We start from the raw sequence: 17,206 nt of genomic DNA, 5'->3' as shown, positions 1-17,206 counted from the left end.
CTTGGAAGCTCAACAATCAGTCAAGATGGTTGTTGCTTCCCCGCAATAGCTCCGTGCATGGCTTCGAGAAGCTTTGCCTCCACCAATCAATTAGCAGGAGCTTCGATCTATTCCTCATTCGGCACGGAAATTCACTCCGCCAGTTCCGCTGGCCTGCCCGTTGATGACGTTTGCAGTCTTGGTGCAAATCCTCACGCTCGAGCATTCGGTACCGCGACGAAGCTTGGAGCTTACCTTAGCTCCTTGTTGACCAACGATTGCCTCTGTAGCCTTTTGTAATCCACTCCATCGGATGCATAAAGACGATTTTGAGCACTTTCTTGAGGGGTACCATGCACGCCGAGCTCAAAATTTCCGGGTAATCTCCATCGATCAGAGGTTTCCGTCAGCGGGGAGCACAATGAAACCACCCGGTATGATGCGGATAGATCTAGTAAAGGTACATAGGTACTTACTTAAATAGTCTCTGGATCCTATCATGGTGGCGCAACAATTTGTGCTATCCCACCTTGACTCTTCAAGATGGATCAATTGCTGCCCTTCTTCAGTCTTCTAGTTCTCGCCGCTCCCGTCGCTGCTCAGGGCAACGGGACAGCTACTATCTCTTATGTCTTGCCTTCAGGCTACAGTACCTCAAGCTTCAACGCCTCCGCACAGCCCACAGCCTATACCCGCACTGATTTCGGACCCAATGCACTCGCCTCGCTCTGGGACATGGTGGGCCCTATCGCTACAGGCCCCATCACGACTACCGTTGAACCAACAGCAGAGCCAACGGCATATCCGCAGCCAGATCCTCAATACTATCACGCTCTTGTAGGAAGCGGATATCCCGAGGTACAGGGCTTGAAGCTCCCCAAGAACTTTCAATGGGGCTTTAGTTCTTCCGCGTATCAAATCGAAGGTGCGGTCAAGGATGAAGGCAGAGGACCCAGTATTTGGGATTTGCTGGCACATAGGGGTAAGTCCTGACCTGACTACAAGACGTGCATGTGAAACATATACTGACTTCGTACCTCTTTTTCTGCAGTTCCCAACTACGTAGCCGACAATACGACTGGCGATATCGTTGATCAGCATTATTATCTGTATAAACAGGATTTCGCCAGACTAGCAAGTCTAGGAGTCAAAGCCTTCAGCCCTAGCTTTTCATGGCCGCGCTTTTTTCCCTTTGGACATGGCCCGGTTAATGAGGAGGCCATTGCGCACTACGACGACGTGATCAGAACCATGCACGAGAATGGCATTCATCCAGCGGTAACGCTCTTCCACTGGGACACTCCTCTCGCCATATTCAATGAGTACGGTGCCTGGACTGACCGCCGCGTCGTGGACGACTTCTTCAACTACGCCAAGTTCGTCATTACACGGTATGATGCCTACGTTGACGAGTGGTTTACGATCAATGAGCCCCAATACTGCAATTGGCAATACGCCGGGTATCCGGCAGGTGAATACTACCCAGCGCCAAATGGTAAGTCTCTTCATACGAAATGCATGTGAGGTATACACTGACTTCGTTTACCACGGTTCAGGCGTCACAGGCGGCAATGAAGCCCGCTTCCTTTGTGGCCACCATACACTGCTAGCACACGCAAAGGTGTCCAAATGGTACCATGAAGAATTCAAAGGACGCGGCCGCATGACCTTCAAGAACAGCGGTAACTACTACGAGGCCAACAGCACAAAACCAGAAGACGAAGTTGCACGCCAGCGGAACTTTGACTTTAGCATTGGCTGGTTCGGTGGACCATGGACTGACGGTGACTACCCGCAATCGCTCAAAGACACACTTGGTGACCTCTTGCCCGAGTTCACACAAGAGGAAAAGGAGATGATCAAAGGATCGTGCGACTTCTACGCCATCGATCCCTACTCCAGCTTCTTAGCTTTTGAGGTCGATGGCGGGCTGGAGTCATGCACGAGCAACCGGTCACACCCGTCCTTCCCTGACTGTGCTGGTTCAGCAAGTGTGGCTCCTAATGGCTTCCCCATTGGTCCTGCCGCCGACCCGGCCATGTCGTGGTTCTACTCTGCACCTGCCGGCGTGCGCCGCTACCTCAAGCACATTACTCAGGTCCTCTTCCCATCAATCCCGGACATTGTTGTGAGCGAATTCGGGTTTGCGGAGCCTTTCGAAGGACAATGGGTAAGTTCTGACTGTACGAAGTGCATGTGAGACACATACTGACTTCGTACCTCTACCTCTGCAGACGTCCCTGAATTCTGCACTTTTTGACTTGAAGAGAGCGGACTACTTCCAGCAATATCTAGACAACATTTTGCTGGCGATTCATGTGGATGGCGTCAACGTGACTGGAGCATGGGGGTGGTCCATTCTAGACAACTTCGAGTGGGCACTTGGTACGTCGGTCAGGTTCGGAGTACAGTACGTGAACTACACGAGTCTTGAGAGGACACCCAAGGCGAGTTTGTTCCAGTTCCTCAACTGGTTCAAGGAGCATGAAGCGGGCGGGAACGCGACGATGAGGGTGTAGAAGAGGTATAGGGTAGCAACAGTGCTACTGTGAAGTTGGAATCAGAATTATGATCATGTAAATCATGTCATATTTGAACAATCTGTGGTTTTTGAAGAACGTGTGATGTTGGTTGATGGATGATGGTGGTTGATGGATGATGGTGGTTGATGGATCCGCATGACAGCGCGTACCCTGTTCCACATGACGTGTTGCCCTTGTCTGTAATGGCCGGAAGGCAGCCTGGAGCGAGGCATGACGCGTCTACGGCCACAGTCGACGCGAAAGCAGCAAAGACGAGCACTTGGGCGTCCTTGTGAGTCGTGCCGGCCATGGTGCGGGCGTTAGCTCCCTTTCTTATCGCGCGATTAGGTCCCTTGTGACAATGCGGATCCACCCGAGCATCTTGGTGCGCATGCCTGCCTGGGACCATTCCATGCAACATGTTGTGACGATGCCGTTTGAACTGACTGAATGACTCAGAGAGTGGACGTTTCGCCCTTGAATGCTTCCTGTGGTGTAATACTTGCGCTGCTTTGGGCCATCTCTCGCACATCGTGGCTGCCACTTGGCACATGAGCTTAACGCATCCGGTTGCACCTAGGTCCCCAGCTACGGACCTCAAACTGCCAGCAACCATCAAGACGGCCACTAGAAGCACCCACGGCGTGCACACGACGACTATCGGATTTCCCCTGTTTGGCGCAGCTCGAGCGTTTGTGATAGCATCAAAGGTGCCCGGCCCCGACGACGGCATCGTCATTGCTCGGCTCGTGACATCGCCAGCTGCTCCAAACCTCCGAGCTCACCTCCGCAAGCTTGCCCACCTCTCCACCGTCTACTACGCCGACTCCACGCGCACTCCAGCACAGCGCCTCGCCTCGAAGCTGCCTATGCTCTCTCCCTAATCCCCAAGCCAGCACCCCTCCAGGCACGGCGCTGCCACCAACCCATACCCGCGTCATCTGCGGGTAACCAGACCCAGCGTTCGTCCTGGCAGACGAAATCGCCCCAAACCCTCCCTCCCCAGCCGCCTCCGACCACCCATCCACCCCGACGTCCCCCGCTTCTTCTTCCCCAGTCATCTCTGCCCCCTCCAACCAGCCCGCACCCGCCGCCCGAGCCTCCAACCACGCACCCGCTGCCGCTATCCTGTCATCCGACCAGACTACAGCCGGAAAGCGCAGGCACAGCTTCTCTGCGAGCGACGACGCCGAAGACGAGCCCCTCACCAGCGGCACCCGGGGCAGCTTATCCCGCCACATCTCGAAGCGCAGGCGCAGACAGGAAGGGAAGATGCGCCTTGATAACGACACCTCCAAATCCTCACAATCGCCCTCGCGCAACTTCGCAAACGGATCGTCACAGTCGTCGGGGCACAGGTCGCCCCTGGCCAAGGGCGCGAATGGAAGCACACACGGGAGGAACGAGAGCAATGGCTCCTATACGAATGGAGGGCCGGTAGCGAACGGGGGATCAGTGCCTGCAACTTTCTTTGGCCATGACAGGGAAGAAGTGACGCGGATACTGATACAGAGTCTGACCGACTTGGGCTACCACAGTGCTGCGGGCGCACTATGCAAGGAGAGCGGCTTCCAGCTCGAAGGGCCCACAGTTGCGGCATTCCGAACTTCGGTACTGAACGGTGATTGGGAGGAAGCCGAAGAGCTGCTGTTTGGGTCAAATACATACCACACCGGTGGTGGTGTCGGTCTAGACGCTCCCTACGGAAGGCCCTGGGGAAAGTCGACATCGCAGCCCAGCTCGCAGCGTTCTACAGGCTTGACTCTAGCCGAGGGCGCAAACCGCGAGGTGATGCTATTTTGTCTGAAGCAGCAAAAGTACCTCGAGTTGCTTGAACGAAGAGATCTGAGCAAGGCACTTGCGGTGCTTCGGCAAGAGTTGACGCCGCTTCATCGCGATGTGGGAAGGTTACACGCTCTTTCGGCGTAAGTATCATCCTGCCATCAGACGTTATCCAGCTAACGCTTCGTAGGCTTATGATGTGCCAATCTGCCGAAGACCTCAGAAATCAAGCTCAATGGGACGGCGCTCGCGGTGACTCACGGATGCATCTGCTTTCTGATCTTTCCAGTAAGCACCAAGTCCCAGACTATGGCGATTCATACTGACATCCTGTAGAATCAATTTCGCCGAGCATTATGATCCCGGAACACAGGTTAGCAGTACTGCTAGATGAAGTAAAAGATAGCTGGATCGCAAATTGCCTATACCACAACACCGCCGCGTCACCGTCTCTCTATCTCGACCACAACTGCGAAAGGGATGACTTCCCAACAAAGGCTGTTCTTGATTTGAAACACCACACGGGTGAGGTTTGGTACTTGCAGTACTCAAACGACGGCACAAAACTTGCATCTGCAGGCGAGGACCAGACAATCATTATCTACGAAACCAACACGTACAAGGTGTTACATCGACTCGCAGAACACAGGAAATCTGGCGTCGCTCATCTTGCTTGGAGTCCTGATGACACAAAGATAATAACATGTTGCTCGCAACCAGAGAACTCGGCACGGATATGGGACGTCAAGGTAAGGCGGCAAGATTGCTCTGATAGCTCCGACTAAAACTAGCAGACCGGTGTATGCATACAATGTATCAGCGACTTCACCTACCCATGTACCACGGCGGCTTGGGATCCGTCTGGTACACGGATTATTCTTGGATCACAGGACGACAACATGGGCTGTAGTGTTTGGGACCTCGACGGGAACCTTAAGCACAACTTCGCCGATGATGGGAAGCTCCGTGTAAACGGCCTCGCATTGTCATCCGATGGCCAGCGATTAGTCGTCATTACAGAGAGCGCGATCGTCGTGTTTGATTATGCCACTTATGAGAGGATTGCCGAGTTCCAGCTTGATGGTACAAAGTTGACGAGTGTTACGATCAGCCAGGATTCACGGCATATGCTCGTTAGCATAAGCCCGGATCAGATCAAGCTCATGGAAATCGACACTGGGGATGTAATACAACGCTTCGAGGCACATGCTCAAAAGCAGTTCATGATTCGATCAGCGTTTGGCGGCGCAGATGAGAACTTTGTAGTCAGCGGCAGCGAGGGTATGTTTGTCTTGTTCCTTCATGCAGGATCATTTGCTAATGCACGCTTTCAGATTCACGAATATACATATGGCGCTCCAATGGCCTCCTTATCGAAGCTCTCGACGCACACTCCAACGGCTGCGCCAATAGCGTAGCGTGGCACCCCAAGGATCCTACTACATTCGCTTCTGCTGGCGATGACAAACGAATCAGGATCTGGAAACCAGCTTCCGCGTCACCAATGCCATCGAGTAGTAGTAACGGTTATGCAAGGTAGAATGGGCCGCTCACTTGGTGTAATTTGCATGTAAGGGTTTACGTGTGATGTCCTGTACGATGGCTTGTTTTGTGTTCTGTTGCATCAACTTTGGCGTCAGAGGCCCATCTGAGGACTCACAGCATGGCTTATTCTTGGGTATGTGGGCTCTAGTTAGCATTCATCGGGTAGCCTGTACTCCCCATTCGGTATGATGTACGTTATTTATTAGATGCTATCTTTATGGGATCGATCATCTGTTCTCGACTGAACAAATTGCTATAGATGCCAACTTACCTGCAGTTACCCAACTTCTCACCTCCTCCGTTACGTCCCGATCTCCCTTGAAACAACTACAGCCTCTCTTTCTTTACAATATTCCGCCCACTTCATCCCTATCAGCGCGGCATCCACCGTGTCATCCGATTTACGCTCCCATATCCAAGACACCCCGTTCCCACCATATCGTCTCGCAACCCTCTTTTCACCCACCCATAACTCCTCCAGTGCTTCCACCTCACCAAATGCTAACCTCGCAACATTATTTTCGGCTGCGACTCTCCTCCTCTCGTTCCCTTTCCACAACGCCTGTCTTGCTTGTTCTGTCTTGCATTCCATAACCGCTCGTTTCCACACCGCTCGATACCCCATATCAAGATATTCGATCTTGCTGACTTGTAGCGTCTTGAGTTGTTTCAAGCCCTGGCCCAGAGCACGCATGATAGACGCGACATCGGATCGATAGCAGTACGACTCGCTGCGCAAGACAAGGTGACGGATTTTCGGAACCGTCGTCGTGAGAAAGGTAATTTCGGCCAGAGACCATGCAGCACTTCCGTCAAAACTTCGCAGCCCCACTGCGTACTGGAAATATGGATCGCCCTCTTCCTTTCTCAAACTATACCGCGGAATCATCTCGAACAAATCCTTCAGCTCAGTATACTTCTCCATTGCACAATCCTCGCCATCGCCCTTCCCCTTCACCACCAACGTCTGCAGATTGGGACAATGCTGCACTAGAAACGCGGCACTGCTATTCACAACCAACGTCTCCACTCCCCTCAACTCAAATCCAGGAAACCGGGATGAAAGTGAAGATTCGGTAAACGCAGCAGAGAAGACATCCAGACTCCGGCTCATCATCCTCACTTCCAATCGCGTTAGCCGCGGTAACGAGTGCATAAAGGCAAACAGATCGAGAGCGTCACTACTGGATACGTAGGCGCCGGAGCACCACCACCATAGACTGCCAGACATGTCGATTTTGAGCGCGCGAGCTTGGTGCAAATGTGGTGTTAAGACGTCTGTGTCTAGAGATTTGAGCGGCGCGGTGATGCGTAGGGTTTTAAATAGTTGCGGAACGAGGAGGGCGTGGAGACGGCGATTTGCTAGGGAGAGTTGTTTCCGTGGAGTCTCGCCGTGTTGCTGGTGATGGTGGTCCAGGAAGTCGCATATGAGTAGTAGGACGTCATCGCATAGGTCGGGGAGAGTGAATGGCTTGTGTAGTGATGGGAGGAGTGTTGGGTCAATGAAGCTATCGACTCGTGTCTCTCTTGTTTTGGGTGTCATCGTGTTGTTCTGGTCTCAAGTTTGAAGAAGGTCGTGGTCTTGATGTCTACTTCATGATGTTTGATACCGTCAACGAGAGCGGAGATGGAAGTGAGCTAAGCAGCTACCCCACGTTTTGATGCACACTTGTTACTTAAAGAGGCTAGTTGAGTTGAAGCTCTTAGATTGTCCAATCCAAAAGAGGTAGCCACGATAGGCCGTCAAAGGCTGCAAGTAGGCTTGAATTGTTCTATACTATTGCATCGAGCTATTTACTTGTTGTCGTTAGTCATTATCATAAAACGTTATTCATCATTGCGTCTTTCGGAGCAAGAGTCCTACGCAAAGCACAAGCATCCGCCACTCCGCTGTTCGTACACTTTCAGCTTCTCTCTGGGTATCGCGATAGGTAACAAACAATTTCAAAGGGAGTATTCAACGCTTTGGAGATGCGAACCGATCCGACTCTAAATGACGCGCACTGTTGCTTTACCTTTCCCGAGGGTTTGGGACGATGATATCAGCATGCTTCTGAGACGGTCCTCGGCTTTTGTCAGCTCCTGCCGACTGTTCTGGTCGAGATCTGACGGCCGGGGCCATGGTAGCCACGCCTTTATAGAGTCAAGGGTACCAGAACGTGCTCGTGATGCCGGAAGACTGCGCATAGACGCTCCGCGTTGGTGTGAGGGGGTTCTGCGTGGTGTTGCAGTCTGAGGCCGTCCGTTGGATGATCCATTGGCGTCCTTGCCAACATCCTGCATTGCCGACGAAGTATCGAGTGATAGTTGTTTCGAAGCTGTAGGCGCGGCAATGGTGATTGCCGGGTGTGAAGACGAGGTGGATGCGTGGACTGCCCAGGCGGGCGCCGAGTTCTGGACTTCGACCTGTTTCGAGCTGCCAGCCTCTTGGTCTCGGAAAGTATCGCCATCTATGGCTTTCCTCTTACCACTCCCACCACTGATGACGCTCTTCAAGCTCCCGTATGCTGATTGACTACGCTTCTTACTGCTCTCGGCCCTACCCTCTTGCGCCAGCCGCTCGCTGGAGCTGCTCGCTTCAGGCACTGCCATGAGTGTGTTGTCTGCGGCAGTCCATCCTTGACTGATCCTATTCAAACGACCTCGGCTGGCCAATGCTCCTGTACTTGCAGCCCACCCCGACCCCCCGCTTGTTATTTCGCCTTGCGGGGGTAGGTGAGAGTCGTACTCGTCGGCTAGACTCATTCTGCTTCGGGCGCAGATCTCGGCAATGGCATCGATGGCGTCTCTGATCTCAGGGTCGACCGCGCGAAGGATGGCCGAAAAAGAGAAGTCGTCAGCGGAGGGTAGCTGCTCGCTCCTGCCAGCCAGACCAGCTGACAGGGCCGACGCATGTGTCTGCCCATTCATGGCGAAGGAGCGTGGCGTGTTGAAGCCGGAGCCAGAGCGTGATGCGTGCCGCGAGCCTGAATATGTGCGTACTACCACTGGCTGGCTGGTGACGGTGGTCCGGCTGGATGTAGACTTTGCAGACTTGCTCTTGGAGGGCGAGGAATGGAAGGCGGGGGCGTTCAGGGCGCGCAGTGCAGCAGACTGGGTCGGCGGCAGTGTGTTGGTCAAGGTGGTAGTCGCACTGGGCACCGAGCCTGAGCTCGCCGTCAAGTCAGACAGGCCCTCGGGAGCATCTAGTGGTTGCGTGTGGGCGAGGACGGGCTCGTCGGACAGTATAGGCTGGGCACTAAGGGTGGACGTGGTGTTGTTCCCCAAGAGGGTCGAGAAGACGCCCAATGGTACCGACTGTCTGGTGGTCGTTGCAGGCGTTGCAGGTGTCAGTGGGTGTGGGATTGCACTCGACTCGGCGGTACCTGAGCCATGTTGCTCACAGTCGGTCGGAGGGGCAGCGCTGTGCGGGAGCCGTGGCGCCTGGAAGGGAACGCGCGGATCATTAGACATGCCGGCCATTGTTGTGGGTTCTGGTTCCGTAGCTGCAGGTCAATGCATTGCCGCTATGCGACGCCGTCTGAGTTGTTGGGTGAGCTGCCGTGATCGAGGAGATGCGCTGGCGCCAAGCTTGGCGGGTTATTTTTTCCCACCCGCCTTCCATCATTGGGCCATTGCCGCTTCACCCTACACATATTCCGACATATTGAACGAGTTGCATGCCACTTGGGATCCGACGCCCAATTGTAGCCGTGCAAGACTTGGGATATTCTTGTTGCCCCTAAGAGGCGTCTCACTGGCTTGACACCCTAAAATCTCTCCGACGAAAACCCAAATATCCCTGCCGCTCGACATCTGTCTGTCTTGCACGACTAGATGGTAACACATGTGGACCCTGCGTATGGAAGCGCATCTGCCTCTCGGCGGTACTCCAGATCTCAAAAGAGCATCCCGTCGTCTGGCTTTTCGCCTTCCATCCGCTGCACGCGCACCAGTTCCGTTGTTTGCCCGAGCCTGACGCTCAACCAAGACACCAATCCACCTGGCATTTCGTCAAGTATCTGTATTTCAGCCTTGACGTTGAGCATCAGCATCTTCTGTAGCTCCTGCCTCCAGCCCTTCTCGGGACCCTCCTCGGCGCACAGGTTCCACTCCAGCATTCGCGCTGCTTTGTTGCGGTCGCGCGCCGTCAGTCTCATCAGGCCTTGGAGTTGAGGTTTCGTGCTCGTCTCTGTGTGCACTTCGCCTAGCGGAGTCCCGCTCATGTGGTGACTCTTTACACCGAGCCAGCGGATGTTAGGCAAGCCTGGTGTGGCTGTATCCGTGGATGTAACGTCTTCGTGCGCAAGACGATAAGACCCATATTTGTACGTCGATAGTATGGCGATACCGTCAGGATCAAGGTCCATCAGAGCGTACATGGGGATCTGAGGGGCCTTAGCAGCTAATTGACTCAGAAATTTCCGTGAAGCGAGGTCTGGATATCCTTTCGCCTGTCTTGGCTATTAGGTGACATTGGCAACAGACACAGTCAGGCTTACAGTCAGTATTGTTCCGCTCGAGCCCAACGTGTGCCACCGTGGTGAACTCATCAATGACCTAAAGGTCGCCTAGGTATACATTAGCGGTAACATAAGTGATCCCAAAGCATCGACCATACCTCCTTTTCGATAATGAGAACCCATTGCACGTCTGTCAAGTCGAGATTATCGTTATCGTTGACACTGGGAACGAGTATCCCCTGCTGACGTGTTAGGAAGGTATCACTGAGCCAGCACGCTCGTCGAACCTCTTTCTCGCTCATGCCATTGATATGATGACCATCGTTTCGAGTCAACCTAAAGCCGCCCGCCAGCAGGCCTTTCGCGGCGGCAGTCTGAAATTGGCTATCAGCTGTGCTTCCAGAGAGACGACCGAGACAAGCGCACCACGTTCAATTGCAATCTAGTGATGCCGAAGGTACAAGCCAAGTCATCCACGTATCGGTCGACTATCGACTGCTTGATGAACAAGTCTGGATGTCGATAATACATGTCTCTACCTCAAGTCAGCTTTTTGTTATCATCATACAAAGGCAAAGTTGACCTCTTCGTCATGACAGTACCATCGACGAGACCGGCATGGACAAGCTCGAGTATACGAACTAGTACAGCTACACGACCATTAACGTACTCAACATGCACAAACGATCGGGTTCACACACTGAAGTTCCATGCCTCTTGCGCACTTGTTCCTGGAAAATTGATATCGCGTTCCTTCGGTTCGGGAGTCTGTTCTTGGCCGTCGGCTGTGGCAGATCGTCTGCGAGACAGAGCCGCACGGGACTTCAGCGTGATAGTTAGCGCTTCATGATCCTCTAGCTGAGCATCCACAATCAACTCTATCATCGCTTCGATACGAGCGATCACCCAAACTCTGCACAAGGTTAGTCATAACCCGCTCAGAGTGAGAGCGCCTGAAGAACCTGTCGCGTATGGGTCCTAGAGCGTGCTCCTGATGGTGATACCGAGGTGCTTCCTGAACAGACAGCGCTGTGCCATTGGTTGAGGTTGAGGATGAGCTGTTACACACATCCCACGGTATATTTTCCCGTTGGGAAGTTGCAAACAGGAACTCGTCTTCTGAGTCCTCCTCTTCCGTATCACTAGGAGCGGCCTGCATGTCATGTTCACCGAACAACATGTCATCGAAATCGCTTGTATCCATGGCGAAGTGCAGAGTGGCGAATGATGGTATGGAACCTCGCGGATACTGGGTTAGCTGCTAGCAGGTATGTGGCCGGCTACTGTGAGTTCGATATAGCAAGAGGTCTGCACAGGGCGCTGCAGATAAGAAGCCAGCCATAGAAAGCGTGGTCGGGGCGTGAGTGCTGCGAGACGGTAGGCACGACACGTGCAGGATACACCAGCAAAGGCAGTTCTATTCGCGCGTTCATCACTAAGCCAATAACCCCAAGAATCGCTTTAAAACTGTTTGGTTCACGTCTTGCACGAGTACAATAGTGGTGCTCGACGTGTTGATGTTCGCGTTCGTTTCGCCGTAACGCTAAAAGGAAATCAGAGCATGAAATCGCTAAAGTACGCGCCATTCGAGCAATTGCACCCCAGTCGCACTTTCCCGCACTAGGCCCACATCAGCCCACTAGTCGTTCGCGGTTTCCACGCGCTGCGCGTCGCGCCTTCGACCTTCGCGTCTCCTCCCGCATCAACGTCCGCTACCGCAACCACGCTGCTTGTTCAACCACAACGATCTTCTCTGAATTGAGCATCGGCCCCCTCACTATCGATTCGTGATAGACCTGCAAAGTCCATCGGCTGCACTTTCAGCAACCGCCGTACACCATGGAGGACCCCACACCCATTGCGCCGCTGCCCCAGAAGCGTCCACACACCGACGATGACGATGTCGAGCCTGCCGTCTCAACTCCGTCAAAACAGATTCGATCAGAAGCTTCTACGCCCCTTTCAATCCTCTCGGTTCAAACCCCGTCACCCCTGAAGAGCAGCGCTCCGAGTTCAACCGCCCCAAACAGCAGCAATGTCTCTGCTCCAACCCCCTCACAACCAGCCAAAAGGCGCAAGTTGACTTCACAAGAGAAGGAAGCCCAGCGTCTAGAAAAGGAAGCCAAGGCCAAGGCGCGAGAAGAGAAGAAGGCGCAGAAGGAGGCCGAGGAGAAGGTCAAGACAGAACAAAAGGCACAGAGAGAGGAGGAGAAGCGCAAAAAGAATGAAGAACGAGATGAGAAGAAACGTCTTAAGGAAGAGGAACAGCAACGGGCAGAGGAGGAGAAGGCAAAGAAGGCACGGGTAAGCCGACCGCCGTCCTTGTAGTATGACCTAACAGTACTAACCTTTTGATAGTCCCAAATGAAGCTCAACGCTTTCTTCGTAAAGCCAAAGGCGGGATCAGGCCCAGGACAGGCCTTGGTAGCTTCATCCCAGAACCCTACTGCCTCGTCCACATCTTTATCTAGCACATCCGGAGTCAAAACTAATTTGGCCCCTCCATCCCCACAGAAGAACATCGTCAAGAACGCTCAGTCAGACTACGAGCGATACTTTCTACCGTTTAACCTCCCTCCACATACGATCCTCGCTCCCATAAATCCCCTGCTCGACGATCCAGAGCGGCTGGAGGCTGCGCGAACACGGCTAGAGAACCTCATCACGCACAACGGTACCGGTACCGAGATGATCACACGAGAGACCTTGGTATCTTCTTTCCCGCGACGGAGTCGACCAGCGCATCGGACTGCGACCATCGCAGAAGTTATCGAACGTGTGAATGGCTCGTCGGATCGCCCCATCGATTTGACTGTCCACAGAAGCCCGTTGGAGATGCTTAGAGAGATCCCAATGAAGTACATACACTTCTGCAAGGATGTACGTCCCCCGTACTATGGCACCTACACCAGGCCCTATACCGACGCGGAAGCTTCTCGGCTCGCACGAAACCCCATTGCCAGAGTCCGACAGGACACCGATTATGACTACGACTCTGAAGCAGAATGGGATGAACCCGAGGAAGGAGAAGACCTTGACTCTGACGGCGAAGACGACAACGAAGAAGATGCAGAAGACGACTTGGACGGTTTCCTCGACGATGAAGAAGACCCACAACTCAAACGGCGACTCATTAGTGGTGATTTAGTTCCTGTCAGCACCGGCTTGTGCTGGGAGGATGCCGATAGGGTTTCCAGGTTGAACGATGGCTCAGATGCTATATGCACCGACTTCAAGGGGTTCTCAATGGGGTTTCTGTTGGATCCGCAGATGACTTCAATCGATCCGTTTTCTACGGCATACTGGGAACCGGATCCTGCGACCAATGCAAGTTCCGCCGCTGCTGCGAAGAAAGACACTAAGAGCGCCATGAACCCTCCGCGAGTACCTCTGGTCCAACGCTCTATGAATGGTCTGCTCAACACATTGAACGGCCCACAGAAGTCAACAGGAGGAACTCCAACTAAGCCTGCAAAAGCTAAGCGATTGGTACCCACTGAGCAACTTGAAGCTTTCAAGGCCGAAATTGAGGGCAAAGATCTGACCAAGATTGGCATGATTGAGGCATTGAAAAAGGTATTTCCAAAACTACCTAAGGACGCCATCAGCAACACCTTGAGCGTAGTTGCCGCAAGGGTAGGACCTACCGAGAAAGAGAAGCGATGGGTGCTTGTCAACACCTGAAAGTCTCAATGCTGAACGTTGCGTTCAGCTGGACGTTTCCCTTTTTGCTCTTAATGTACATCAACTTTTCATACATGTCGGTAAAGCCCGACGCCAACTACCTGTGGAATATGTGGGATAGTCTTTCAGCATAGCGGGTGAAGGAGTACGGGGTTAAGGCCGGGGTTCAAGGTGTTCCAAAGTCATCATCAAGCGATATTTTAGCTTTCGAAGTCAGTCCACGTTCACACGCTGTATAGGAGGTGGAGAATCGAGCTTATTCCAGGAGCTATAGGAAGTCGTCAAATTCACGCAATGAAGAACGCGTCCACGCTGCAGTGGATCTTATGTACTACATGGCTTGTACCAAGCAGTGCAGCGATTGAGACGAATGCGTGAAGTCACTGCGTATTCCATATGGCGTAGAAGTGCAAGCGCTTTGTTACACCCCTTCGTACCCAGCAAGGGAGCCCTGACACACACTACGCAGCCGTCAAAGAGTTATGCTATCCCGCGAGCATGTGTTGCAGAGCAATCAGGCTTTCTGTTCCTTCTGGTTCTAAAAACGAGTCGGAATCAATGCAGTCCCCCAAGTATACCTTATGCTGGCACGCATCCACTTTGTACACAAACTTTAGCCCGTGAGCGACAACGAGAACGGCGTGCGGGGTTGCGGGATTAAGATTGTACGGCTATTTCCGAGGGTATCTCTCTAAACGCATCAAAATCTCACCGAGCGGGTACGCAATCTACCTGCCTCTGAGATTGCAGACTGTGGTGAGCGGAGGGTTAAGAATAGCGACTGGTGTCAGATCCACACCTGCAGTCGGGTCCGTGCAGCGGGCGCTTGGGAATGTCGCGAGACAACCCTACCCAATCAGCCTGGTCTCGTAAACGCCCGCTATCTTGGTGCAACTGCCCACAATAACGATCCAATCATCAGTGTCTCTGCGACGGCAAAGCTTACCATCGGAGAGGGATCATCTTTCTTCCTTGCGCATGTTTCTATTCAAAGCGCCCATGGGGGCACCTCCCCAGGTCGTGGTACTTCCACAACGGCATCAGCAGGCGCTCTCGGCAGCGGTTCAGTCCCATGCGGCTCTAGATGGCGCCCAGGGATGCACTCATGCGCGTCCAGCAGAAGCAGTGTGGATATTCCCGCATGCAAGAATAGCTGGGCCCTTGCCTAACTGGCTGACTGTCCGCATGCTCATCTTAGTGTATCAAGGTACAGATGATGGAGGCCTACAAAGACATCCTACAGCCTCTGGCACCTCCGCAACTCGAGTTTGAGACGTTTCGTCATCGTCGTCGTTCACCTTGCCTGTTGGTGTTGTAAGCGTTGTCCAACACCTTGTTACCTGCTTCCAGCTTGCTGGACTCAAGCGTCTCTCATCTTCCATCATGGCGTCTTTCGTTCTGTGCCTTTCCGCAACTTTGCTGTTCACTCAGTCTGCAATTGCTTCAAACTGCACCAAGAAACCGATATACGTCGACATCCACAAGCGGGCCGTACACGACTCATCAGAATTTCAATATGGATCCTTCATCGGACTAGGAACGCCAGCACAGAACCAGAGTCTTTGGCCATCACTACAACAGAACCACATCTCGTTCGCGTCGAGTAACTACTGCAAGAACACAACTCTTGACAAATGTGCCACGAGTACAGGGGGCTTCTACAACGACCACGACTCCACTAGGTATGCTTGACTGTCGAGGGGATACTTTAGTTTGTTAGCTGACGTGTAAAATAGTTTTGTGCAAGACGACAACTTTCAGACCTTGGACGATGACCAAGAGGGTTTCACGGGATTTTTCGGTCGAGAGACCTTACGACTGTACACACATTACTTCGAGACGGACGGTGCATCACAAACATTGGTAGAGAACAGCACGATCGAAGTCGCAGAATCGGGGTCAATCACACCTGGAAGAGTTGGCATGGGGTTGTCTTCCACTCTCCTTCGGGACCTGGCTGCACAAGACATCATTGCTGGGAAAACATACTCGCTCTACATCGGACAGGGATTCAAGCGTGCCGGAGGCGCAGTTAACGGTAGCAATGTCTTTGGGGGATACGACTCAGGTCGCTTCACGGGAGACACACACAAATACGCCATGAAGATCGACAATCCGAACCCGATGAGCGTCCGCATCAAGGACATCGTCATCACTAACTCTGAAGATAACGCAAACGTATCACTGTTCGATAACACGGTTTTCACCGACATGAAAACACGGGCAGAGGACTTCGAGGCCCAGATTACGACCGAACAGTTCCCGTTCTCCCTACCGTATCAGATCACCCAAAACTTCATCAAACGACTGGGTGCCGAAAAGGATAACACATGGGGCGATAAGTCTCTGAAGTTGAAGAACGCTTTCAACGGCACGTTCTCAATAGTGCTAGAAGATGGTTTTACAGTCACGCTACCCTCTGAAGTCCTCATGAACGCTTCCAACATCACGCCCATCCAAGACCGCGAAGAGTCGGCTGACACACCATTCTATTTGGGAACCGCTTTCCTGGGCCAAGTCTACTTGATGGCGGATTACGAGACCAATAACTTCTTCCTCGCTGAAGCCATTCAAAAGAACAACATGGTCATGCCTGTTACCTTTTGCCCGAAATCCACGCCCGCAGCCTACGAACGCCCCAAGCAGTCCGCCTGGGAAAGCCAAGGTCTCATCGGCGCGGTAATTGGTGGTGTAATAGGCGGTATTGGCATCATCTGCGCAAGTTACTGTATCTGGATCACTTGGATGCGCAAGAAGGATGAGCGCAACTTGAAGAGGGAGTTGAAAAGAAATTCGCAGAGGAAAATGGAGCAGATGGACATTGAGGAGGCACAGCCCAAGTTTGACCCGCCACCACGGACAGTAAACGCGGCGAAAGCTATGTTTTGGAGGAAGAACAAGCCGGGTTTGACGTTTTGAGCGGGTCGCGAGAGTTTTCTTCTTCTTGGAGGTGTCCGTCTTCATACCCTGGGCTAGCAGTGTGCGGCTCGTTTGATTTGTATAGCGTCCGGCAATCTTCACACTATTTCGTGTTCACATCCGTATGAAAATTGCTATGATCCGTGACGTTTGACAATAAGTCCATTGCCCGGAGGGTTAGGTTCGCTATGCCGTTAATCACCTGAGTTTTTCTCGAAATCATCTGCTTGAAGCGCAAATTGGGAGGGTCACCATGCTCACACAATCCTTCATCTATTTACGTCAAAACGGACGATTCGCACTGGGTGTGGTATCAAGTGACCATAACCCGAG

General features: G+C 52.9%; 5 protein-coding genes across 5 annotated transcripts; 3 read left to right on the top strand and 2 right to left on the bottom strand.

Moving 5' to 3' along the window:
* Window positions 1-522: 522 nt before the first annotated feature.
* On the top strand, window positions 523-5,823 carry J4E90_003235 (uncharacterized protein; the record flags this gene model as incomplete). Its single annotated transcript, XM_051432806.1, has 10 exons — window positions 523-961; window positions 1,031-1,474; window positions 1,536-2,149; window positions 2,214-2,494; window positions 3,345-3,463; window positions 3,508-4,426; window positions 4,474-4,571; window positions 4,620-5,032; window positions 5,078-5,564; window positions 5,618-5,823. 10 exons carry the CDS (start codon window positions 523-525, stop codon window positions 5,821-5,823), a joined length of 4,020 nt encoding a protein of 1,339 aa, XP_051292704.1.
* Window positions 5,824-7,817: 1,994 nt separating this feature from the next.
* Window positions 7,818-9,290, bottom strand: J4E90_003234 (uncharacterized protein; the record flags this gene model as incomplete). Its single annotated transcript, XM_051432805.1, has 1 exon — window positions 7,818-9,290. One exon carries the CDS (start codon window positions 9,288-9,290, stop codon window positions 7,818-7,820), a length of 1,473 nt encoding a protein of 490 aa, XP_051292703.1.
* A 416-nt stretch (window positions 9,291-9,706) lies between these two features.
* On the bottom strand, window positions 9,707-11,474 carry J4E90_003233 (uncharacterized protein; the record flags this gene model as incomplete). The annotated part of the gene is made up of 4 exons (XM_051432804.1): window positions 9,707-10,261; window positions 10,310-10,378; window positions 10,429-10,644; window positions 11,340-11,474. 4 exons carry the CDS (start codon window positions 11,472-11,474, stop codon window positions 9,707-9,709), a joined length of 975 nt encoding a protein of 324 aa, XP_051292702.1.
* A 635-nt stretch (window positions 11,475-12,109) lies between these two features.
* Window positions 12,110-13,954, top strand: J4E90_003232 (uncharacterized protein; the record flags this gene model as incomplete). The annotated part of the gene is made up of 2 exons (XM_051432803.1): window positions 12,110-12,574; window positions 12,629-13,954. 2 exons carry the CDS (start codon window positions 12,110-12,112, stop codon window positions 13,952-13,954), a joined length of 1,791 nt encoding a protein of 596 aa, XP_051292701.1.
* Window positions 13,955-15,337: 1,383 nt separating this feature from the next.
* J4E90_003231 (uncharacterized protein) lies at window positions 15,338-16,873 on the top strand (the record flags this gene model as incomplete). Its single annotated transcript, XM_051432802.1, has 2 exons — window positions 15,338-15,636; window positions 15,691-16,873. The coding sequence occupies 2 exons, from the start codon at window positions 15,338-15,340 to the stop codon at window positions 16,871-16,873; spliced, it is 1,482 nt and encodes a 493-aa protein (XP_051292700.1).
* Window positions 16,874-17,206: the final 333 nt, after the last annotated feature.

The sequence above is a fragment of the Alternaria incomplexa genome (assembly GCF_024043165.1).
Source record: "Alternaria incomplexa strain BMP 0042 chromosome Unknown scaffold_4, whole genome shotgun sequence".
NCBI lineage: Eukaryota > Fungi > Ascomycota > Dothideomycetes > Pleosporales > Pleosporaceae > Alternaria > Alternaria incomplexa.
This window is presented reverse-complemented; position numbering and strand designations above follow the sequence as displayed.